The sequence below is a fragment of the Sapajus apella genome, unplaced genomic scaffold (genome assembly GCF_009761245.1).
Source record: "Sapajus apella isolate SASKATOON/1434 unplaced genomic scaffold, GSC_monkey_1.0 scaffold8, whole genome shotgun sequence".
Lineage (NCBI taxonomy): Eukaryota > Metazoa > Chordata > Mammalia > Primates > Cebidae > Sapajus > Sapajus apella.
Window position 1 is genome coordinate 26358859 of NW_022436948.1, and position 25586 is coordinate 26384444.

The window sequence follows — 25586 nt, forward strand, 5'->3', positions numbered from 1 at the left end:
GATTGTTACGATTTTAAAATAAAAACACCTTCACACCTCCTAGAAGACTCCAAGGTGTAAATATTCTCTTTAAATGTACCAGTAAATAGGCTTAGTTCTAGAACAGTATTTTTTTTTAACAAATAAAGTTTATTGTACTGTTTTGGGGATGGCATATTTATTACTGCTAAAAAAATTATTTTGAACTGCTAATGGGCTATAATAACAAACATCAGTAATAAGAATTTAAAACATTCATAAAACTGAGCTGAAAACATGCTCCCAGGCCTAGAGGGCAGTAAGAAATCTGGCCGATATACTGTATAACTTGAACATTCAGTTCTTAAGTAATTTACAACATGTTTTAGCCCTCTTTTAATAATAATAATTAAAAGGTAGGAATATCTTGTATTCCTCCAGCCAGTTTGATGTACTAAAGTGCTTTCACAAAACTAAGACCATGGTGCTAATTCAATATAAAAGGTTGAAAAAGGTGTTCCTTCTTTTCTGCAGAAAGTTAATGTTCCCTCTCCATAGTTGTATTTGCTCAAAGATTAAACTTTGCATCTGGGAAGTCCTTGAGTAGAAGTGTCTCAGAAATAGAAAGCCTGGACTCTCAAGGCTTCATTCCTTTGGCCAACATCCCTGGAGCCTCTCCTTTGTGCAAAACACAGGAGAGAGTGCCAGGGCGGCACACAACGGTCCGCAGAAGGCAGCTCCTGCTGTGAGGGGCCAGGGAAGGGCGCAACTAGGAGTGCCAACAACCGCCTAAAATACAGCAGGGCAGCTGCACGGTTAACGAGCCTGTAATTAGCTGCAGCAAGAAGGATGAGGATCTGTTCATAAATGCAAAGTTCCCCTTCCCGTCGAGTCTGTGTCCCCCATGAAGCCCTGGGTCTAGAGAGCTGGTTCTAGAACTTGCCATCTCGCCCTGAGGGTGTCAAGTGCAGCGTGGAGAGACCTGAGGGGGAAACAAAGGCCGAGACAGCCGAAAGGACGGAGCCCGAGCGACCCCCGAAGGCGCTGACGCACCTAGGGCAGCCGGGCGGGGGTCCCACAGATCCTCAGCGCGGCTCTTCGCCAGGGAGGGAACCCCGCGGTGCTATGCGCCGCGCCGTCGCACAGGAGGGTCCGAGCCTGGCTCTCCGCAGGGCGAGGGTGTGTCTTCGCCCGCGCGGTGAGGCCCGGGGCTTGGGGGTGGCCTTGAGGCGAAGCCCCGCCCACGGCACCGCCCCTCAGGCGCGCGAGCGGATCCCGCGCGGCGCCAACCCTTTCCCGGGTCATCGCCCCTCCCCTCTTCCGGGCCGCAAGACCCCTGCGCGCCGCTTTGGGGCTGCGCTCTCCCGAGTGCGCGCTCGCTCGCCCGCCAGTCCTCTCAGCGCGCGCTCGGCTGCCCGACGACGCGGGAGTCGCACGCGCCGGACTGAGCTCGCTCCGCTCCCTGTTGCCGAGCGCGGGCCCGTTGAGGCGGAGCCCTCGGTTCCCGGCCAGGACAAGGTCTGGGCCGCCGAATCTCTGGCCGGAGAGCGGCGGCGGCGACAGCAGCGGCGGTGAGGAGACCGGGCCGGGAGAAGGTAGACATGGCGGGGCAGTGGGTATCGGGGGAGGGTGGTCCCGGCGCCCCTGCGGCCACGTCGAAGGCTCGCTGGCGGGCGGCGCACCGGGGACAGGGGAGGGGCGGGGGATGGAACCAGACTGCATGGGCTCCGGCTCGGCGCCAGGGCAGGGTTGGGGTCGGCGAGGGCGGCCCGCGAGGGTTTCCGCGGGACCCTCGGCGGGCGCCTGAGGAAAAAGACGCCGCCTCAGGGCTGCTGCCACGTTTCCACAGTGCGTTACCTTCCCCCTCGGGCTGGGCAGCAGCCCCGCGGCTTCCCACCCTCTACCCACCCCCTTCGCGTCGGTGGGTTTTCTGGAGCCCCGCTTGTTTGGAGAGTCACTCCTCTAGGAAGCCGGGTCCTCGAACCCAGGGCCGCCTGCCGGGGACAGCGGACTCTTGGGCCGGCGGGGCAGGGGCACCCTGGCGAGGATGTTGTCGGGGAGGCCGGGCATTGGGCGCCAGGGCCCTTCCCCTTGAACTTGGGGAAAACCGGGATTGCAGAAGTTGGGCGCAGCTCAAGGCCGTTCTTTCAAGTGTGTGTGGAGATGTCTGATGCCTCCTCACCTACCTCTCTCAAAACCCCAGCGGGAGTGCCTAGCGGCGGTTTTCGATGGCTTCAAAAAGTCCAACTCCTGGTCTCTTGGAAAATTATTTCCCCGCTTAATGGTTTAGAGCCCGCTTTGTGGCGCCACTGAGGCCGGCAGGGGCTCCTCAGCCCCACGGGCCAGCCTTGTCGCGCCCTCCACCTTGGGAACGTCTATCAGGAGAAAAATGTGTTCCTAGAAACAATTGTGATGAGGTTTTCGTTACAAGGGAGGGAAAAGTACAAAGTTATAAACTCCTGCCAGGCCGAGCTAGGTTCCCTTTGGGTTTTGTCCACGCAGCCGTGAGCAGAGGAGCCTTGTGGAACAAAGTAGAACTTGAGGAGCGGCCGCCGCGGTGACGAGGTCCCAGGATGACGTCACCGTGCGATATTTAAAATGGGAGCCTTTTGCTCTGAGTGTGGGTGGAGGACGCCTACTTACTCAAGATGCCTGGGGTCTTGTTGGCCCTGCTTGACTCTAGTGGTCCTGTCCCTGACTGTAACTCTCCCTCTTTGACCTTTTGGTATTCGTAGAATACTGGTGGGAGTGGGCTTATTTTTTAGCTGTTCCGGCCATCATTTCTTCAAACGGGGAAAACAAAGTCCATATGAGTCATCTTGTGTTACAACCAAAAACAACCACTAAGTGGTTCTTTCCTTCCTTCCTATTTATTTATTTATTTGATATGAAGCAGAGCAAACAGATACAAAACTCAGATTTGTGGCACATAGTTGGCAAAAGTAATGAATGAGGAGAATGATCTAAAGATTCAGTAAATTTCTTTAGTGTGGTTCCATGTTTGCTTTGCTGGAGTGGAGGCTAATGTAGTTCCATCAGCAAAACTTTCTTCCCAACCCCTATGTTAAATTGCCTTGTTTTTTTCCCCCATTATATCGTGGTGTAATATAAATGTACCTTTATAAAGTGGAAATGGCTCACATTTTTCAGGGGGAAGCTGTGCAGCAGGCGTGATGGACTGGGGTTACGTGTATTCGCACACTCCTGTGTGGACCCACGCCCAGTGCTTGGAAGGTGAATTGTAGGTGAATTTGGTATTCTAGGGTTCTGGGAGAAAGATTTGAGTGCCTTCCTTTCCAGGATCAGGCTCTCTGTGGCTGCCAGCAGACCTCAGATAACTGTGTAGAATTTATTTAACAGTGAGGTTACTTGTTTGAATTTGCACTTTGAATAAAGGAGTCACATTCTGAAGCGAGACTTAAAGAGCAGTTCGAGAAAAGAAAGCTAACAATCAGCTTTATTTTTTTGGAAATGTGGGAACACAAACTATTGCTAGGTTAGTCAATTTTTATGCTAAACATAGCAGAGGCTGTATGTCTTTAATACGTAACTGGCTCCCAAAAGTGATGTTGCTTACTAAATGCAGCATCTTAATAACTCCGAAGTTACAGCAGCCAGATGAATGAGCTCACTGAGTAAAGACAGAACATACATCAAAACAATCTTAGGACAAGGGTTTGCCTTTAAGGATTAATCAATGATAAATCAGATATGCCATTTTTAAAGTCATTTGAGGCAATCCAACATGCAGCTAAATCTCTGATTATTTCTTTTAGTTTATTTTTCTGTGGGTGACCCTGAATTTCTATTCTCTTAAATATGTCCTAATAGAGCCACCATTTTTTGTGTCTCTTAACTTCTGGATAAATGTATCTCTCTTCCTGAAAGAGTACTTACAGAAACTCAATGCTGTAATTTTTTATGTATAACAGCTCTGAGATTTATATACCATACAATTCACCCATTTAATACGTACAATTCAATGGTTTTGGTATATTCACAAAGTTGTACAATCATCACTATAGTAAAATTTAGTATATTTTTTAATCACCCCAAAAAGTAACCCTGTACTTACTAGCAATACTCCCTTTCTCGGCTTCCCATTTCCCACTAGGCCACTAATCTGTTTTCTGTCTATATAGATTTGCTTATTCTGGATGTTTCATATCAGTGGAATCATACAATATGTGGTCATTTTTGACTGGCTTCTTTACCTTAGTGTGATGTATTCAAGGTTCACCCATGTTGTAGCTTGTATTAGTACTCATTCCTTTTGACTGTTGAATAATATTCCATTACATGTATATACCACAGTATTTGTCCATTCCTTCGTTGTTAGATATACTGTTTTTCCTTTTTAGCGATTATGAATACTGCTATGGGTATTTCTGTATTCAAGATTCACCCATATTGTAGCTTGTATTAGCAGTCATTCCTTTTCATTGCTGAATAATATTCCACTACATGTGTATACCACAGTATTTGTCCATTCCATAGTTGGTCAACATGTTGATTGTTTTTATTTTTTAGCTATTATGAATACTGCTATGGGCATTCCTATACAAGGTTTTGGTGTGGACATACGTTTTCATTTCTCTTGGGCAAATAGCTAGAAGTAGAGTTGGCCAGGTCATATGATAACTCTATGTTTAACCTTTTTAGGAACTGCCAAACTTTTCTGTTATAAAATGTCTCTACGGTACTAGATTTTAAAGTAAACTTTTTTATGTCTTAAAGTTCAAATCATTTCACAGAATTAAATGTATTGCAGCTAAATATTGACACACACAGTAAAAACTATGTCATAGTATCAATTATTATAGTGCTTTTCTTTTACTGATAGCTCTGGTTTTATTTTAGCCAACAGGAGCAATGTGCTCTCTTTACTGAACTTCTTCATGAAGCCGAGCAATAAGATTTTAAAGTAGTGTTTTATAATAAGGCCTTTATGGCATAAAGATAAGTAGATTGTTCTCTACCCCAGATATGAGCCAAAGAAATACCAGATAAAATTGGAAGGAGGAAAGGGAGAACTGTAAAGGAGGTATATCTTACAGAGCTTCATCTTCCCAGTTTTTATATTTTGTTTTTTTGAGAAAACATGTTTTATCTTCGCAGGAGAAAAAATGAAGAACGAAATTGCTGCTGTTGTCTTCTTTTTCACAAGGCTAGTTCGAAAACACGATAAGTTGAAAAAAGAGGCAGTTGAGAGGTTTGCTGAGAAATTGACTCTAATACTTCAAGAAAAATATAAAAATCACTGGTATCCAGAAAAACCATCAAAAGGACAGGCCTACAGGTAAAGGATTAGATTGGACTGAGCAGAGGCTGATCAACCCCCGAGGTGTGTTCAAGGCCAAATGACTGAAGGGTGTGCAGACCATGCCTACAAGTGTTTTATCAGCAAAATATAGAACTCTGGGGTGTATATTTTCTCCTTACTCGTTTTAAAACATAAGTATTTGTTGGTGTAGTCCCACTGTCTGGACACAGGAGGCCAGTGCTGTGGGGTCATAGAAGTTAGTTTTTGTGGTTATAGCCTGGCTCCCAACAGTGCGTTTCTGTTTATCGCAGGTACTTAGGGATTTTCACAATTCTAGAGGACCCCTAATAACCCATTAATGGTCATGGTAGGAGGTGAAAGAAGAGAATCTTGCGTCTAAAAGTAAATTACATGTTATATGTTTTTTGGGGGAAAAAAAAAAAGTTTTATGGACAAAGGGAACCAAGGTTATTAGACACCTGATATGTTCTTAATACAAGAATAATCTCATTTGTATATTTGCAGTAGAAATCAGAGTAACTGTGTAGATGAATGTAACTCACGTGTGGTCCACAACTAGTAAATACTGGCTCTGGAATTTGTTTTTTTCATTTTTTGTTTTTTGTATTGTTTTTGCTCAGTCACTCAGGGTACAGGGCAGTGGTATAACCATAGCTTACTGCAGCCTTAAACTCCTGGGTTCAAGCAATCCTACTGCCTCAAACTCCCAAGTAGCTAGGATTGTAGACATGTGCTAACATACCTGGCTAATTTAAACAAAAAAAAGACTTTTTTTTTTTTTTTTTTTTTTGTAGAGATGGGGTCTCCCTATATTATCCAGGTGGGTCTCAAATTCCCAACCTCATGTCATCTTCTGCCTTTGCCTCCCAGAGCGTTAGGATTACAGGTGTGAGCCACAGTGCCTGGCCAAGGTTCTGGGATTTGAACTCAGGTCTAAATGACCCCATGTTTTCATGGGCTTTCTGCATACCACAGTGCTACCACTGTTTTGGCACTGAGAAGGAGGATACTTCTCACTTGCAGCTGTCTTTTGTACTCTGCTTTATAAGGTACATTTATAGCCTAAAGTGAAGAAGAGCAGACCCCTATAAAACATGCCCTGGCATGCTTACTCTAGTATTTATGTGACTGCTCAGGAACCTCAGTTGAGACTGTTCTGCTAAACCCAGCTGTCAAACATTGTCCCATTTGTGGATGTGGCCTTAAGAAATAAAAGTAGAACAGTGACTATAGTGATAACTACAGAAATTCTCTTTTATTTGTATATATTGTTGTCCTCAAAGTTTCTTTCACAAGTCAACACTCTGTGCTTTGATGTAAGAAGGGCTTCCTTTATGACACTGAGCTCTTGCAAGTACAGGACATTCAAGGAGTCTAGAAAGGAGGAAAACATACTATTTGCTAATTTCTCATGTACTGAAAGTCAGGTGAGCTTGTGTTCTATTGACAAGAGAATCAAGATAGTATATTTTCCTTTTCATTTTTAATCCAAAGAGGTTTCCAGTAAATTGGAAAATGTGGTGAATTAAAATAGAAATGCGCATGCTAACACAGGCTCAAGTCATTTTTTATCTTATTACTTGATTCTCTTAATTTTTTCTGCATAATTTCATTTCTGATCGAGTGAACAGCTTTCGTAAGTTAGAACTGTTGAGGCTTTTTACTCTGATTTAATTGACATTGGATGAAGGCTTTTTGGAAGTGCCAAGCTACCATACTATTACTGAAAAAGGAGGCACTGTCAAGTAAATACTTAAAGGTCAGACAGTATATAGTTTCATTTCCATTAATTCTGAAAACTTGAGAAAAATAGTGAAACAAGATTAAATTGGCATGTGATCAGAATTATCATTACTGAGTCATTTTAAAGCTGTATTTGAAGTAGAAAACTCTTAAGACTTAATAGTGGGTTGTTACTATTATAAAAATGAATAGAATGTAAGATTAACCGGAGTTAGTAGAGACTTCAGTCCATAGAATAGGTGGAAACTCGTCAGTCCATAGAGTAGGTGAAGTGTTCTTTCGCTTACAAAATGTTTATAAGTTGAAATTGTTTTTCTACAATATAAAATGATACTTGTGAAGAGCAATTTGGCAATATTATCAAGATCTGTAAAAATATTCATACCTTTTGAACAGTAAACCTCCTAAGAATCTATTCTACAAGTATAATTGGAAATGCAGACAAATATGTATGAATATGGATGTTTCTTATACTTTGCAGTTGCAAAAATTGGAAAGAACTGACAACATTAAATGATAGAATATTTTAATGCAACTTCTAAAATTTTGTTTTTGAAGAGTAGCTAATGGATAAGTAGTCAGTATATAGAGTGAAAAAAAACAGTAAAATATATAAGGTTTGCAGATTTTGTTGAAGCATAGTCTGTTTAAGCATCTATATTTATATATAATTTTTAAGCCTAGAGCCTGCATCACCTTCATTGTAGATTAAAAAAACACATACATCTAAGATATATCTTTTTATATCCTTAACTGCTTTTGGTCCCAGGACACGTGGGATCTTTTGAATTACCCTATACAATATTAGAATCTATAGCATAGGACTGTTTTTTAAAAGGACCAAGCAGTATTTTACATACTAGAAAACAATTTTTCTCACTTTGCCTTTGCTATATTGTTAATGGTGATGCTAAAATAGGTACGTATAAACAGGATTGAGTATTAAGGAAATAACATGCTCTTTGGAGTCTAGTGGCCTGGATTGGAACCCTAGATCCATCACTTATTAGCTGTGTAATCTTGGGGAAGTTACTCAAACTCTCTCTGCCTCCTTTTTTCTTTACGTTGTGGAAAAAAGTATGTAACTCACAGGATGATCATAAGAATTAAGAGTTAATACATGCAAAGCATTTAGGAAATTGCCTATTGCATAATAAACTTTCAAAAAGGGTTCTTATTGTTAATATTATTACATAGAAACACTCCTAGCTATTACCTATTGAGAACTTTTTCATTTTTTAAATAAAAATTAAAAACAACTAATAATTTAACTTTTACAAAAACTTTAAATAGCACATTGCTCTTTATGTCATTGTATTTTATGGCATAATTACTATTTATCAACAATTAACTTGTATTTCCATGTTTTATAGCTTCAGGTCTGAGGAAGAGGTTACAGTGACTTAACTAAGCTCACCCAATAAATACTAGGATTAGTGCTGAAACCCAAGTTCTCTTGATTAATTATTTGTTGTAGGTAGTAATACTTTTCCTTCCTAGGTCCTGTTGCCCTACTTAATCAGAATGCTTATTTAACATTTAACAGAATGCACGTTTTTGTATGTACTCTAATAGCCACCTTTAAATATTCCATTAGGTAGATGTGGTATTTCACAGGTTAAAAAAAGAGGGGACAGAGGCCCTATTGGTTTAGACATTTTCCTCATTTAATTTTGAGAACTATTTAAAAATCCTTGGGTAAATAGAAGTTGAATGAAATAAGCCAGTAACATATTAGTTAGGTATTTTAATCATAAGTATATGATATGAATGAATCTGTGTCCTTCACTTATTCTGTATTTATAGAACAATTATAGGTAAAACAAAGGTGCCCTTTTAACACTTTATTATCTGAGATACAAAGGCAAGTTGATGACAGATCAAAATTTGTCATAAGCATTCCCAAATATTGTTTGAAACATAGATGAGGCCTTTTGTTAGAGATTTTTTTTGTATTGGAACATGGCCTCTAGAAACTTTTACCTTCAGAGTTCTAAAATTTCCTACTCCTTTCTCATTTAATGTACATGGGTGGTCAAGTCTTTGGGTAGACTGAGGTAGACCCAGTACTAGTAATTTCCTAGGGCTCACCTAGGTGCCATCTTTTTTTTTCACCAGACAGAGTAGTCTTGATGCTGCCTCTATGCCTAGAGTTCACATTTATTATCTATTTAGGATAGATAAACTCCTAACTTCGCTACCAGGGTATTTTTTATTACTATTTTATTACTCAAACCTTGGCAACTTTGAATAGATATTATGATGTTTATCATTAAATTTATTTAAATGCATTAATGTAACTCCACTTTGTTGTAGATGTATTCGTGTCAATAAATTTCAGAGAGTTGATCCCGATGTCCTGAAAGCCTGTGAAAACAGCTGCATCTTGTATAGTGACCTGGGCTTGCCAAAGGAGCTCACTCTCTGGGTGGACCCATGTGAGGTGTGCTGCCGGTGAGTTCTCGAGTCTGGAGGCTGAACTGATTATCATACTGGAACTAATTTTATGGCATTCTGTCATGTACAGCCTGCCTGTGTGTCTTTATGGCCAGGAGCTGGTAGTTTAACTTTCTCAGATGTAAATGTTATCAAATACTTTTCTGGAGGTGATGGTGAAGGACTAGTTACATTCCTGCTTTAGAGCTGAAAAAAGAAACTGATTAGGTGGAGTTTTTCTAGTAGTGCTTTGCCAAGAAGTTTATTGTAGACCAAGAAATAGACACCTAGATTCTGCTAGGTGTCTATTATTATCTTTAATTGGCAGTGTACTTGTCTGTTTATGTTCAAATTAAGAAGCTAATCCCAAATAATACTGCTGGATAATAATAATTGAGTTGTTTCTATTTATTCTCCTCCCTCTCTCTCTCTTTTTTTTTTTTTTTTTTGAGACAGAGTTTTACCCTTTTCGCCCATGCTGGAGAGCAATGGTGCCATCTCAGCTCACTGCAACCTCTGCTGCCCACCAGGTTTGGGTGATTCTCCGGCTTCAGCCTCCCAAGTAGCTGGAATTACAGGTGCCTGTCACCACACCCAACTAATGTTTTTGTATTTTTAGTAGAGACAGGGTTTCACCATGTTGGCCAGGCTGGTATCAAACTCCTGACCTCAGGTGATCCATCCTCCTCAGCCTCCCAAAGTGCTGGGATTACAGAATGTGAGCCACTGCACCTGGCCTCCTCCTTTTTGATTATATAAGTGACTGAGTGATACCTGGGTTTTATTTTCATAATGGAAGTGACTTTTCTCATATCCTAATGAATAAAGTTGTGAAAGATCAGTGCTAAATATGAAATCTTTTTGAACTCCACTCACTCAGAAACCATTCTTTGTGGACCAGGCACTCTTAGTTGTAGGGTTTCAAAACTGAAAGCAACATTCTGCTTTTAGGTAGTTCAGTTTGAAATTAAGGAGAAGAAAATAAGCAAATTACATCATCATCTGATTATGCCATAATGGAAATGTGTACAAAATGCTGTGATAGGTTGCACAAAGTAGAAAGTTACCGCATCTGCTGAGGAGTCAGGAGACTACTGAGTAGGTGTTACTTGAGCTGAGAGGGGAAGGATGAGCCATGGTTGACCAGGTGACAAGTTGGGAAGGATGTTCTAGGTAGCAGGAACAAGATGAACAGTCATGAAACTCCTGCAAGAATTTTCTTGTGGCTGTACCTTTAGGGTGTTTCTCTTTGGTTTTGAGGTACAATTCACCTGACCACTTGGCCTCTTGTAGTAAAGGCACTTTTTGAAGGAACGCTAACTATATGCTTCCAAGGTGGTCACAGACTGACCTGATTTCCATCAATGAATGTGGAGGTGAAGACAGGAGAGCTGAATTACATGTTTATTCTGCATTAAATTTTGTCAGGACCACCGCTTGAGGTTATTACCTGATTTGCCAGTGGTTGGTATAAGTTTATTGTTTGGGGAAACCAGGTGTAGGTGGTAGAGGTTTATAATAAAGATGCCCCAGTACTAATTTCTTGGGTAGAAAAGGAGAGCAAGCTATCTCAAATTTAGGTCTGAGAAAATAAACATTTTTAGATTCTGGGACTAATAAAGAATTTGCCTTAGGCTAGTCTCAGACTTGGAAAACTTTGGCCACTGAACCTGTGCAGAGACCTCCATTTATAAGAAATAGCTGTCAAAAAGCTACTATATTGAATTGCTTACTTTTTGACCTGCACTTAGATCCTAGTTGGCTCTTACATAACACAAAGTTCTTTTAGTCGTGTAGTTTCTCAGCCCATAAAAAGTGAGAAGCAACATTGGAAAGACGGTTGATCAGTCAGATGCCACCAAAAAATGTCATATGGTCTGACGTAGAGGCGAGAGTGAACAAGCTACAATATCAGCACGAGTATGTTACCACAGTCAAATAGTTTATGTTTGATATAATGATCCTGAACCATCAGGGAAATGTTTTTATGTCCACGGATGTTTACCAAGTTACGTAATTATATAAACATTTTGGACCTTTGTATTTAAAATGCTTAAAATAAGTCTCAGCACCTGAACATAAATATTTTAGTTATTTGGACACGTCTTTTTAAAATGAAAAAAAAAATTAGTTATACAGACATTCTACTTCAGTAGACATTTCATTACTTGATGATCCCTGGTAGGAAAAACTACTACTTGTTTTCACCTTATTAATTTAAGAAACCCTTTTCATTCAGTAGGCTTCTAATAATTTTACATGTAAAATTTTGCCAAAACTTGACTCTGATGTGATTTTTTTCCAGCTAATGGTAATCACCTGCAGAATGTAAGGTGTTCATTCAGTAACAGAACCCCAAAAAGAGGTATTAGCAGTTGAGTAGAGGTGGTAGATAAAAGCTAACAGAAGAAAAAGAGACATTGAGAAGTGCTTTTTCCATTGAAACTGGAAAGATAGGCCGGGCGCGGTGGCTCACGCCTGTAATCCCAGCACTTTGGGAGGCCGAGGCGGGTGGATCACGAGGTCAAGAGATCGAGACCATCCTCGTCAACATGGTGAAACCCCGTCTCTACTAAAAATACAAAAAATCAGCTGGGCATGGTGGCACATGCCTGTAATCCCAGCTACTCAGGAGGCTGAGGCAGGAGAATTGCCTGAACCCAGGAGGCGGAGGTTGCGGTGAGCCGAGATCGCGCCATTGCACTCCAGCCTGGGTAACAAGAGCGAAACTCCGTCTCAAAAAAAAAAAAAAAAAAAAATCTGGAAAGGTAGATATTTTGACAATTAAAACAAAGCTGATCTAGCAAGTATACAATTGATCAAATATCTGAGAATCTTTAAAAATAACTCATTGATATACTGGAGACTAAGATTGTAAAAAAAAAAAGTTGATATGCACTCAGCATTCTTCTTAGTCTTCACTTACTCTGACAGAGTAAAATGTTGCAAGAGTACAGAGTGCGGCAAATAGTTAGAAAGGTTATCACTTAGAATGGAAAATAAATCTTTCCTATCATGAGAAGTTCTGAGAATAAATGGCAGCTTCATTATCTACTCAACATATAACTTTTTTTTCCCAATACAGAGTGTTAGATACTATTGATTGTTTCAGAATAACTAAATTAGCCTTGATGTTTTACCAGTGATCATTGAAAAATGGAAAGTTTAAAAGTTGCCCAGCTGTTACTAATTCTCCTAAGGGATTGACTGCCCATTATAATGTTACAGTAGTATAGTCAGCAGCTTCTCTTACATGAAGAAAGCCCTCATACCAAAATACTGCAAAGGGAAAAATGAAGAACCTAAATGGGTGTCAAAGAAATCTTGAGTTAATAAAGCTAATCTTCGGGCCGGGCGTGGTGGCTCACGCCTGTAATCCCAGCACTTTGGGAGGCCGAGGCGGGTGGATCACGAGGTCAAGAGATCGAGACCATCCTGGTCAACATGGTGAAACCCCGTCTCTACTTAAAATACAAAAATTAGCTGGGCATGGTGGCGCACGCCTGTAGTCCCAGCTACTCGGGAGGCTGAGGCAGGAGAATTGCCTGAACCCAGGAGGCGGAGGTTGCAGTGAGCCGAGATCGCGCCATTGCACTCCAGCCTGGGTAACAAGAGCGAAACTCCGTCTCAAAAAAAAATAAATAAATAAAAAATAAAGCTAATCTTCAATCATTAGACATTTGCCCTTGATTGAGGTTTCTATTTCTACAAAGGCAGGAATTTTTCTGAAATATCTTGCCTTTGTGTTTTTGAATTTCGATTCCACTAATGGGCAAAACTGAAGATAGGCCTAAGCCATTGCTATATTACTGTCATTAACACATGAATTAACTCTTGATTATCTTAAAATTTGTTGAGTCTTTCAACCATGAAGAGGACATTGAGTAAATGTGTATTGCTAAAACCTTATGCTAAGTAAACTTGAAATTAGAGAACACAAATCTTATGTTGTGAGGAATTCACCCAGTTGTTTAGGAATTGAATATGTTTTTTGTTGGTATTTTTTTCTTTTGTTTGTTTTGTTTTAGAGATAGGGTCTTGCTGTGTTGTCCAGGCTAGAATGCAGTGGCATGATCATAGCTCACTGTAATCATGAACTCTTGGGCTCAAGCAATCCTCTTTCCTCGGCCTCCTAAAGTACTGGTATTACAGGTGTAAGCTACCATGTCCAGTTTCTGTTTAGGCATTTTATACTATGAAGAGTCACCAGCCGTAGATCAACCACTATCTAGCCAGCTCCAGCTTCCTCATCCAGCATATAGGAAACTAAGGTCTAGGCAAATTAAGTGACTTGCCTCTGGTGAACAGAGCTAGTTAGTGGCAGAGGCAGAATGAGAAACTAGTCTAATGCCCTTTCTACCAACTTGTAGCAACTTTAATCAGGTAAGCCAAAAAAGAATAGAAGGCTGGGTGTGTTGGCTCACGCCTGTAATCCCAGCACTTTGGGAGGCTGAGGTGGGCGGATCACGAGGTCAGGGGTTCGGGACCAGCTTGACCAACATGGTAAAACCCCTTCTCTACTAAAAATACAAAAATTAGCTGGGTGTGCATGGTGGCACACACCTGTAGTCCCAGCTACTCAGGAGGCTGGGGAAGGAGAATCGCTTGAACCCAGGAGGCGGAGGTTGCAGTGAGCCAAGATCATGCCACTGCACTCCAGCCTGGGCGACAGTGAAACTGTTGTTTCCAAAAAAAAAAAAAAAAAAAGTAGAAAAGGGAAGCTATGTACTATATCGAAGTAGTATGTATAGTTTGATTTGGCCTATGGGAATAGAAGACAGCATAGCTACGTAGAACTCATCTATCTGTCATCTGAGACTTGATTTCCACATTTTCTTTTCTTTTTAGCAGGGTCTTGCCACGTTGCGCAGACTGGTCACAAACTTCTGGGCTCAAGCAGCCTGCCCACCAAGGCCTCCCAAAGTACTGGGATTACAGGCATGAGCCACTGCACCCAGCCTTACATACATTTTCAAAGACTTTATAACAGTTAAGCCTTTTAGTTTATCATAGATAACCATTCTGATTCAGAAATAATTTGAGACAAGTACTATCTTGAAATGAATTAACATCAGCTATTTTTATTGAATCAAAAGCTTGACATTATTTCTACTTTGAGTTACTTGTTTTTATCTTTTTTCAAACTTAGAATCACTTTAATTGCATTTCTAACTTTATGTGTTTTGTAAGAACTGCTTAACAATATCTTTTGTCCTGACACTAAAAATTGTTTCATAGTGTTTACATTGTGCAATCTATTTAAATAGATTTGTGGATTTCTCCTTTGTCCAGTGAATAAAAACTCTTGGTTTTACTGCTTATTACACTATTTTCCTTCATTTCAGAATTTTTCTTTTTTTTCTTTTAAGTAATCAGCAGTGTAGGTTGCATATTTTGACAACTTTTTTTTTTTTTTTTTTTTTTTTAATCAAGCCTTCAAAAATGTTTTGGAAGAATAACAAGACTTTTCATCTTACCTTAAAAAAAAATTGTGAGAGATGCCGGGCACGGTGGCTCAAGCCTGTAATCCCAGCACTGTGGGAGGCCGAGGCGGGTGGATCACGAGGTCAAGAGATCGAGACCATCCTGGTCAACATGGTGAAACCCCGTCTCTACTAAAAATACAAAAAATTAGCTGGGCATGGTGGCGTGTGCCTGTAATCCCAGCTACTCAGGAGGCTGAGGCAGGAGAATTGCCTGAACCCGGGAGGCGGAGGTTGCGGTGAGCCGAGATCGCGCCATTGCACTCCAGCCTGGGTAACAAGAGCGAAACTCCGTCTCAAAAAAAAAAAAAAAATTGTGAGAGGTGAGCAGTTATCCTAGGAAGCTCCGAAGTAAGCAATATAATTTAACCAAAACTTCTTTATACAAAGAGGTTTATGAAAAGATTAACAACAATCTTTTTTCTTTAATCTCAATAACTGCCTCAGTTCTCATTTTTGTGAGTATAAATATGAGAAACGCAGGCCCCTTTTAATTAGGGTTAAAGTCAATATTATAGGAAATTTCTAGTTGATCTCTGACTTGAATCATTAGGATATACATAACATTTAAAAATACAGCTGGGGCTCAGCGCAGTGGGTCATGCCTGTAATCCCAGCACTTTGGGAGGCTGAGGTGGGTGGATCACCTGAGGTCAGGAGTTCAAGACCAGCCTGGCCAACATGGGGAAACCTCATCTTTACCAAAAATACAAAAATTATCTGGACATAGTGGCAGGCACCTGTTGTAATCCCAGCTACTTGGGAGGGTAAGGCAGGAGAATCACTTGAACCCGGGAGGTGGAGGTTGCATTGAGCCGAGATTGTGACATTGCACTCCAGCCTGGGCAACAGAGCAAAACTCTGTCTAAAAAAAAAAAAAAAAAAATCTGGGTGTAGTGGTGGTGTATGCCTGTGATCCCAGCACTTTGGGAGGCTGAGGTGGGTGGATCTCTTGAACCTAGGTGTTTGAGATTAGCCTCAGCAACATAGTGAAACCTTGTCTCTAAAAATATATATAAATTAGCTGGGCATGGTGGTAAACTCCTGTAATCCTAGCCTCTTGCAAAGCTTCAGGTGGGAGGATCACCTGAGCCCAGTGAGCTGTAATTATGCCACTGCACCTCCAGCCTGGGCAACAGAATGAAACCTGTCTCAATAAAAAAAAAAAAATACATCAGAATTTTTGTTTGTTTGTTTTTTAAAGAGACAGGGTTTCATCATGTTGGTCAGGCTGGTCTCGAACTCCTGACATCGTGATCCACCTGCCTCGGCCTCCCAAAGTGCTGGGATTACAGTCATGAGCCACCGCGCCTGGCCTCAGAATGTTTTATTGTACAACCACTTTCATTGATGCATACAAAAATGTAATCAAAACAATGGACTTTTTTTTTTATATTTTAAACATATTTTTTTTAGGAATTAGTAGAAAAGAAAGTAATTAAGGAAAGAAAATGGAGTTACTTTTATGAATACTTAAACAGACCAGAAGTAGAAAACTGTGGTTTGCTTGCTCACATTGAGCTGTATTAGCATATTAAATGTGTAGGGTCAAGTTCTGCAATGATTCCTTCTTTGCTTGGATTGATGACATGTCCAGATCTGTTTAATTGTTTTAATGGACATTATTTGCTTTGCTGATGTGACTTCAAGATTTATAAGTTTTTAATTTTATTCTTAGGTATGGAGAGAAAAACAATGCATTCATTGTTGCCAGCTTTGAAAATGAAGATGAGAACAAAGATGAGATCTCCAGGAAAGTTACCAGGGCCTTTGATAAGGTTACCTCTGATTATCATTCAGGATCCTCCTCTTCAGATGAAGAAGCAAGTAAGGAAATGGAAGTGAAGCCCAATTTGGTGACTGCAGCTGCAAGCCCTGTGTACCAGGTAACCATGAAACAGCTGTCTTGAAGGCATGAGCAGGGATTGCCAGGACCTTTCAGGTAGTCCTGCTTGGCATTGATTTGAGATTCTGGGTAATAGTTCTTGCCTTTCCCCATGCTAAGGGAAAGCTGTTTCTCTGGCATGTAAATAGGCATCCTGAGTCATTTTATCAAAGGTCAGCTCCACTATACAATAACGGGGATAAATATATTTCAAAAAAATGGCAAAAAGAAAATTTTTGATGGTACAACATTCCCGATATTTTAAAATTATTCAGAAGTTACCACACTAAGTATGTAGCACTTTGTTTTGTACCTTTGGATTTAACTTTCTACTATTCTCTCCCTTTCCATGATTAAAGAGAAATCTCTCTAAATTTACTCTATTATCATTAATTTATTACTGAAGCTGAAACATTGTCTCCCTTTTTGCTTTACTAGTTGAAAAGTCAAATAGCTAATGTGTCTGCATTTACAGATCCATTTGCTTATTTACTACTTATATCTACATACCAAAGAACTTTTTGTCGACTTTAAAAAATTACTTACCAGACAGCATTCTTCAACAGGAAAGACATTTTAAAGTCAGAACAATTTAAAGAGATCTTTTGAGTTGAGCCTTAATCTGTACGTGTACTTAGAGTTAATTTTTAAAGGTACCTATTTTTATTTGCCTTAATGTAATGAAACATACTAGGTTTATGGTAAGGTTGAGCTAAAAATGAAAATTTAGACCTAATGAGTATGAAGCAGACTATTGGAGCTTTTAGTATGAGAAGCTAAGCTTTTAAATTCAGCATACATTTACATAATGAACATTATTTCAGTGTAACTTAATTTTTGGTTTCTCATTTTGTTTCTCAGTTGTTGAATTATTCTTCCTAGACTTGAGGGGAAGATTCTTCCTAGACTTGATAATCTTCAGATTATCATAATTTAGGGATCTATGCATATGTATAATAACATGCACCTGGCTTTATGAAACTTCAAACAGCACAAGAGAGTATAATAGTGAGAAGTCCTCTTTCTTCCCAACCAGCAGTCCTATGCACTTCCAAAGAGGCATTCTTCACCAGGTTTTTTTTTTTTTTTTTTTTAAGTATCCTTCCAGAGATTCCCTATATAAATAAGTAAACATAGTATTTGTACTTCAGGATTGTTTTTAAAACTTTTACCATAAATATTTGAGGCATTTTTTTTCTCAGTGTGATGGATTATATGTTGCAAATTAGCTTTATTGAATTTTCTGGAATTCATTCAAATGTGTGGCAAGTTTACTTTAGAATTTTATTTGTTGTTACTCAGCCAAGCAAGAATGTAAGTCTCAAATTAAATTGATTGCTTTGATTTTTTTTCTTTTTCTTTTTCTTTTTTTTTGAGACGGAGTTTCACTCTTGTTGCCCAAGCGAGAGTGCATGGTGGGATCTCAGCTCACCGCAACCTCTGCCTCCTGGGTTCAAGCAGTTCTCCTGCCTTGGTCTCCCGAGTAGCTGTGATTAGAGATATGCACCACTACGCCTGGCTAATTTTGTATTTTTAGTAGAGACAGGGTTTCTCCATGTTGGTCACGCTGGTCTCAAACTCCTGACATCAGATGATTTGCCCACCTCAGCCTCCCAAAGTGCTGGTATTACAGGGTGAGCCACCGTGCACAGCTGATTGCTGTTAATTTTTTACAAGCAAACCTTTAATTTTTAGGATTTCTTTTAAAATTCAATTCCATTTATTTTCCCTCATGTTGAAAGACTATTAGGATAACAAAAAGGTATGGAAATTGAGTTCTCTTATGTGCTTTTTAAGGAAAATATTTCTCCTTGGCATTTATACTCATTAGCAAAACATTTTATAATAGAGAACCACTACTACTGTGAATTCTTGTGTGAAAAGCTAGTGCAAATGGCCCACTTTGATTTTTTTTTCTTTCTAACTGGTGTTTTTATCTTGAACCTGGCATTGCCACAAGCTTTAAAAAAGATTATCAAATAAGGACAAAAATAATTCTACCTTGGAATCCCCAAGAGATGGGTCTCCACAAATTAAAAAGTGAATATTGCGTCAGTTCTCCTGAAATAGATCTGTAGATCCAATTCAGTATCAGTGAAAATCTTAAAAGGCTTTTTCTAGAAAATGACAAATTTATTCTAATTTTTTAAAAAGGAAGATCAGTTAGAGGGCTCATACTAATTCAAAGCTATTATATATTCATCAAGACAGTGTGGTAATGGTTTAAAAATATACAAATATATTGATGGCACAGGATAGAAAGTCCAGAAAAGTAGACTCACATATATACAATTAGTCTTTTTTTTTTTTTTTTTTTTTTTTTTTTCATTTTAACAAAAGTGCCAAAGCAATTCAATGGGAAAAATCTTCAAAAACTTGTGCTGAAACAACTGGATGATCTGCGTAGGAAAAAAAAAGCCACAAACCTAACTTAGCTGACACCATACACAAAAACATTGATTTTAGATGGATCCTGTACCTAGACATAAAAGCTAAGTCTCTGACACTTTTAAGAGAAAACATAGGGAAATATCTTTATTATCTTGTGACAGGCAAAGATTTCTTCTAGAGGATCACAAAAAGTACTAAAAGGGAAAAAACTGATAAACTGGACTTCATCAAAATTAATCATCTTTTTGCTCATCAAAGAAACCATTAAGAAAATGGGCAAACCATAGACTAGGACAAAATAAAATACCCTCATTACATATATCCATAAAGAACTTATTTCCAGAATATACTTTTTTAAAAATCACCCACAAATCACTAGTAAAAGGCAAATGACCCAGTGAAAAATAATGGGCATAGGCCACTGTAATCTCAAAAAAATGGCAGGGGAGCAAAAGATGTGAATAAACACTTTACAAAAGGAGTTATGTGAATGGCCTCATTTATCATCAGAGGAATGCAGATTAAAACCACACGAAACACTGGTTTTTCCAGAACTGCTCAATTTAAAAGTCTGACAACATCAAATGTTAGCAAGGATATGAAGCAGCTAGATTCATAAACTGTTGGTGGCACTGTAAAATGGTACCACCACTTTGGAAAACTGGCAGTTTTTAAAGTTAAATGTGTATCTCTTCTGTTACTCAGCAGTTCCACTCCTAAGTATTAAATATTTACCAAAAGAAACAAAATTATGTCTAGAAAGCCTTATATTAGAATTTACTGTGCTGTTATTCATTGCAGCATTGTTTTATTCATTACGCATCATTTTTTTAACAGTAACATTACGCATCATTTTTTTTAATAGTAAAAGACTGAATGCAGCCTCGATGTCACATTAATAGGAGACCATTTAGTAATTTATAGTCATTGCAATACTATCTAGCTGTAGAAAAAGAAGAAAGTGAGAAAGGGTTTTGTTTTTTTTTTTTGAGACGGAGTCTTGCTCTGTTGCTCAGACTGGAGTGCAGTGAGAAAGGGTTTTATGTATTGCTGTGCTTCTGAAATGTATTACTATCAAATGTAAAAAGCAGGATACAGTCCAGTATACATACATATTTTTAAAACGTGTATGGCTGTGCATAGAATATCTCTAAAGGTACATTTTTTAAAAAAGTTTACCGTCAGTTGCCCCTGAGAAGAGTAAGATGAAGAAGATAAAGGATCAGGTAAAAACAGAGGAACTTTCCACAGTATACCCTTTTGTACCTTTTGAATTTTCTATCATGTAAATGCGATGATATACAGAAATATATATATATATATATATATATATATATTTAAATCCTATGCTTAGAAATGCAGATTACAGATCAGAGAAATGGGAAATTTAAGAAGGTGCAGCATTCTGAGCAGAGAGGTCTAAAATTGCTGAGAAGAACACTTTAAATAATATGAACCTGATGTGCCCAGCTGATTAATAGGATAATCTAAAACTTCCCAAATACTAAACAGGCTACATCAGAACCTGGGGAACTTAGTCAAAATACCTGGTCCCTAGTTCTGAGATTTTATTATTGTTCAGTAGACCAGTGCTAGGGCTTGAAAGTTTTGTGTTCATTTTTATTTTTGTTTTTTTAACTTTTATTTTAGGCTTAGGGGTACACATGAAGGTTTGTTACATAGGTAAATATGTATCACAGGGGTTTGTTGTACATATTATTTCATCACCCAGTTACGAAGCCCAGTACCCAATAGTTAACTTTTCTGCTTCTTTTCCTTCTCCCATGCTCCCCTCTCAAATAGACTCCAGTGTCTGTTGTTTCCTTGTGTTCATACGTTCCTATCATTACCTCCCACTTCTAAGTAAGAACATGCTATAGCTGATTTTCTGTTTCTGCATTAGTTTGCCAAGAATAATTGCCTCCGTCTCCACTGGATTGTGTTTAAAAGCTTCCAAGTGACTTCTGGCTAGCCAGCTGTGGAAACAACTGGACTAAAGCAAGACATGTCCTTACAAGCTTCCATTTGTTCCATGTTTTGGTCTTTTCTGGTTGAAGTTGTTTAGGAAGTACTGTGTTTGAGCTTGCTTTATGCATTCAGAAAACATTGGTTACCTATTTTATATATTATACCTCTATTACATATGAGGTTTTTAATATATTTAGATCTGACCACAAGAATGTCACTTAGATGTACCCTTAGGGTTGTGGGTAACTTTGTCTTTAATGAGAAATCTGGAACATAGATGATGAATTTTTCCTTTGAATTAACTGAATGTTTTCTCTTCCCTACAGATTTCAGAACTTATATTTCCACCTCTTCCAATGTGGCACCCTTTGCCCAGAAAAAAACCAGGAATGTATCGAGGGAATGGCCATCAGAATCACTACCCTCCTCCTGTTCCATTTGGTTATCCAAATCAGGGAAGGAAAAATAAACCATATCGCCCAATTCCAGTGACATGGGTACCTCCCCCTGGAATGCATTGTGACCGGAATCACTGGATTAATCCTCACATGTTAGCACCTCACTAGCTTCTTTTTTGATTGTGTTGGTGTCATGTTGAGAAAAAGGAAGAATAAACCTTACTACACATTCAAAGTTAAAAGTTCATACTAATAGTAGTGAAGTTAGATGGACCAAACCATCAAACTTATTTTTATAGAAGTTATTGAGAATAATCTTTCTTAAAAAATATATGCACTTTAGATATATTGATATAGTTTGAGAAACTTTATTAAAGTTAGTCAAGTGCCTAAGTTTTTAATATTGGACTTGAGTATTTATATATTGTGCATCAACTCTGTTGGATACGAGAACACTGTAGAAGTGGACGATCTGTTCTAGCACCTTTGAGCATTTACTTTATGGAGCGTATATAAGTTATTTATACACAAGGAAATCTATTTTATGTCGTTGTTTAAAAGAATTGTGTGAAATCATGTAGTTGCAAATAAAAAGTAGTTTGAGGCATGACAATGCATGTTCTGTTGTGTGCATAAAAAAGAGAAAACACGGGGTATTTTCAGTGTATTTAATCAAATAGCAAAACATTAAACAGAACATAAGAATTTCAGAATTTCCTTTGAAAAAATCAACTGTTTATTAATCATACTTCCCCTAAAATACCACATATCAAAATATGCATATGAAAAGTTAAAAAATTGTTAGTGGTAGCTATTGAAAATACAATAAAACATTTTTAACTATCAGTGTCACTATACATAGGGTTTTTTAAACCAAGAATTTGGTTGATAAGACATCTGACTTCCATGTTTAATGCCATTGCATAAAGTAGATGTGTTCTTATAGCTGCTCAAATCTCTGTGCCTTGTGCTTTTTTAAAAACAAACAAAAAACATTTAAGTCTTTACTAGAGGCCTAAAAGTCAAATAGTACAGTACTTCAGATTCTTCAGTAGTCCGTCATATTTATACAACTGTAATTCCATCAGTCTTGTAAGGGTGCTTGAACTACAAAAAGAAAAAAAGATATCCCTTTAAGAGTTTTGTTTTTTTCCCAAAGGCAAATTTAAAAAAACTAAGATCAGCAATACTTTTCCATCATCCTCATCTTTAAATTTACAGTTTGACTTATCAGAAAAATCACAACTTGCTAATAAATCATTGGATGGCCATGGCTATTCCACAAATTATTGTTATTTTTTAGGAATATAAATTCTATTGAAATACAAAATTGCACAAATCATAAATTAGGTATACCTCAATAGTATACCTTTGTAAAGTCAGTTTTTAAAGTGTTCTCAACTTCAGAAACTCATTTTTAAACCTTAAAGACTTTTCTTTTTAATATTATTGTACTCTTTGACTGTGAAGCTATACATTTTTTCCTGAAATCTATAATGACTGCGTATTCAAACGAGCATGTTTATTGTCACAAGGGAGATGTGTTTTATCAAGTTAATTTTTTTTTAACCAAAGTTATTAAAAAGGAAAAAAAATTGCTTTCGAAGTCATCACACTGCTTCCTTACGGATACTTGAGAGTTTTGTGGTGATAATGACAGATTTGTAGGTGATTGGTGTAAAGTTGGAAAGTTTCAAGTATTTTTATCATAAAGTTAGTTAGTAGATAGCATTTTTTGTTGCTTTGCTTCTAAGTAAATTGGTCCTCATCTGCAGGTTTCTTCTCTATATTCAAACATGGATGGAAAGTATTCAAAATAAAAGTAAATAAAATACAAATTTTAAAATATAACTACTTACATAACATTTAAATTGCATTAGGTATCATAATCTAGATTTAAAGGATGTGCATAGGCTATATACAAATACAAGACCATTTTATATAAAGCATTTGAGCATCTGAGGATTTTGGTATCCAAGAAGATCCTGGAACCAATCTTCCAAGGATACTGAGGGATGATTCTATATAGGCTTGTTGGGAAAATCAGGAGCATAATAGTGTCAAGAAAGGAGTGTTATTTTTGGCACATACTTAGTAACCAGAACATTCCACGCTACTACAAAATCATCATTAGTTGTGACAACTAAATGACAGGGCCTGTTGGGGAAACTACTAGTTTTGAATTTGACTGCATATAGGTAGATGTACTACTACTTGTAGAACATTCTACCAGTGTTTCAACTACCCATCCTCCACCTTGTTCTGAAACGTATTTAGAGCAAAAGAACGCTCTCATGGCTTTTCCCATCCATTGCTAATGAAATAAAACTTACTCAGCAACTGGGTATTAAATTCCAGCAAGCATGGGGTACAAAAGTTTGCCAAACCCTTTTTTAGTGGTAATTATAACTCTAGGCGCTTTGCCTCTTAAGTTTGTCTCCCTTAGACAACTCCAAGATGGCTCTAAAGACAAAGCATGGCTACATAATTTCAGCTTGAAATCCTTATCAGGCTATTTCAAGCAGGAATGGTTTGTCATTGAACAATAAAGATAATTTGTTTAAATTTTCCATTTTATTTTATATTTGTAGGCATAACCGCAAAGCTCTAAATTTTATAGATTGCACTTGGACATGGATGTTTGAAAAAAACTTTTGTAAGTTCTATCGCATTAATACTAAAGTCCTTATTTCTGTTTTTTAGTATGATACTTATCTCAAAGTATTTAACTTTTTAGTAAACTTCTATGGTTCCAAGCTGAGATAATAAAGCATTTATGTTGACTTTCACTCAGTTATATCAATTTGGTTATTTAACACAGTGTACAACATTAGTAAACTTTGTGCCAAATTTCTCCATATAGTCTGGAATCTGTACTCCAGTGGGTGAAGCAATAACATTGTGAGGCTCTTAGGGAAACAATAGCCCTGTATTGCATATGTCACTGTATGGCGTTGACTGATCGTACTGGGAAGTTGTCACGCAAGCACTAGTTAGAAGGAAGCCTCGTGCAATTCTTCTACAATATGTACACTTTGCTGGACGTGGTGGCTCACACCTGTAATCCCAACACTGGGAGGCTGAGGCAGGCAGATGACCTGGGGTCAGGAGTTCCAAGACCAGCCTGACCAACATAGAGAAACCCCGTCTCTATTAAAAATACAAAAAGATTAGCCAAGCATGGTGGCACATGCCTGTAATCTCAGCTACTCAGGACACTGAGGCAGGAGAATTGCTTGAACCCAGGGGGCAGAGGTTGTGGTGAGCTGAGATCGTGCTATTGCACTCCAGTCTGGGCAACAAGGGTGATACTCCATCTCAAAAAATAAATAAATTTCAAAATATATGTACACTTTGACCATTGCAGAAACCCATCACCCACTTCCAAATTTAATAGGCCATCTTCCACATTCCATTGTTCTTTCACATAATTTGAAGGATAATATAAGGACAAAAGTGGAAGCATGTTTAACCCTTAACAAAAACAAATTCACCATTAAGACTTGTAGCAGATAAATCACTGAAATTAGGGTGGTTTAGTGTTTATTCTGTAAAGCACACAATCAGCACAAATAAAAGTACTGAATTTGTTTCTCCTATCAAAAGAAATGCCTAGCTACAAAAATAACTTGCATAAAAGTTAAGAAACATAATCATGGTCCCTGGTGGTCTAGTGGTTAGAAAAAAAAACATAATCATGGAAGACTTTGTGCATAAATTTCGTCGGACTTAAAAATACTAATTATGGGCTGGGCGCGGTGGCTCAAGCCTGTAATCCCAGCACTTTGGGAGGCCGAGGCGGGTGGATCACGAGGTCAAGAGATCGAGACCATCCTGGTCAACATGGTGAAACCCCGTCTCTACTAAAAATACAAAAAATCAGCTGGGCATGGTGGTGCGTGCCTGTAATCCCAGCTACTCAGGAGGCTGAGGCAGGAGAATTGCCTGAACCCAGGCGGCGGAGGTTGCAGTGAGCCGAGATCGCGCCATTGCACTCCAGCCTGGGTAACAAGAGCGAAACTCCATCTCAAAAAAAAAAA

At 38.7% G+C, this 25586-nt stretch overlaps 3 protein-coding genes and 1 long non-coding RNA gene across 6 annotated transcripts in view; 1 reads left to right on the forward strand and 3 right to left on the reverse strand.

Moving 5' to 3' along the window:
• The window catches only part of LOC116550953, a 30182-nt gene extending 27639 nt beyond the window's left edge, over positions 1-2543 (reverse strand). The window contains exon 1 of the long non-coding RNA XR_004268634.1: positions 1867-2543. This is a non-coding gene — a long non-coding RNA (uncharacterized LOC116550953). The remainder of the gene's footprint in view (positions 1-1866) is intronic.
• Positions 119-2543, reverse strand: LOC116550952 (atherin-like). Its single transcript, XM_032277152.1, has one exon. It carries the CDS (start codon positions 1678-1680, stop codon positions 1012-1014), a length of 669 nt encoding a protein of 222 aa, XP_032133043.1. The 5' UTR covers positions 1681-2543; the 3' UTR covers positions 119-1011.
• On the forward strand, positions 1276-22159 carry BTG3 (BTG anti-proliferation factor 3). Of its 3 annotated transcripts, none has more exons than XM_032277148.1 (5): positions 1276-1529; positions 5077-5257; positions 9302-9439; positions 16583-16790; positions 21475-22159. In XM_032277148.1, exons 2-5 carry the CDS (start codon positions 5085-5087, stop codon positions 21712-21714), a joined length of 759 nt encoding a protein of 252 aa, XP_032133039.1. In that variant the 5' UTR covers positions 1276-1529; positions 5077-5084; the 3' UTR covers positions 21715-22159. The 3 variants fall into 3 exon arrangements, with proteins under 3 accessions (XP_032133039.1, XP_032133041.1, XP_032133040.1); XM_032277149.1 differs by having other exon boundaries at positions 1304-1553; XM_032277150.1 differs by lacking the exon at positions 9302-9439 and having other exon boundaries at positions 1297-1529; positions 21475-22156.
• CXADR (CXADR Ig-like cell adhesion molecule) overlaps positions 22051-25586 on the reverse strand; it is a 71152-nt gene continuing 67616 nt past the window's right edge. The window contains exons 8-9 of the mRNA XM_032277147.1: positions 22545-22653; positions 22051-22491 (exon numbers count right to left, since the gene is read on the reverse strand). Coding sequence (XP_032133038.1) covers positions 22612-22653 — 42 coding nt within the window. The 3' untranslated portion in view covers positions 22051-22491; positions 22545-22611. The remainder of the gene's footprint in view (positions 22492-22544; positions 22654-25586) is intronic.

What these genes read in the sequence shown, in the direction of transcription:
- LOC116550952 (XM_032277152.1), bottom strand. Translation starts at nt 1,680, where the DNA reads ATGCAGTCTGGTTCCATCCCCCGCCCCTCCCCTGTCCCCGGTGCGCCG.
- BTG3 (XM_032277148.1), top strand. Translation starts at nt 5,085, where the DNA reads ATGAAGAACGAAATTGCTGCTGTTGTCTTCTTTTTCACAAGGCTAGTT. An exon ending in TCAAAAGGACAGGCCTACAG is followed by an intron (nt 5,258 to 9,301) that starts GTAAAGGATTAG and finishes ACTTTGTTGTAG; the next exon opens with ATGTATTCGTGTCAATAAAT. An exon ending in CTGCAAGCCCTGTGTACCAG is followed by an intron (nt 16,791 to 21,474) that starts GTAACCATGAAA and finishes TCTTCCCTACAG; the next exon opens with ATTTCAGAACTTATATTTCC.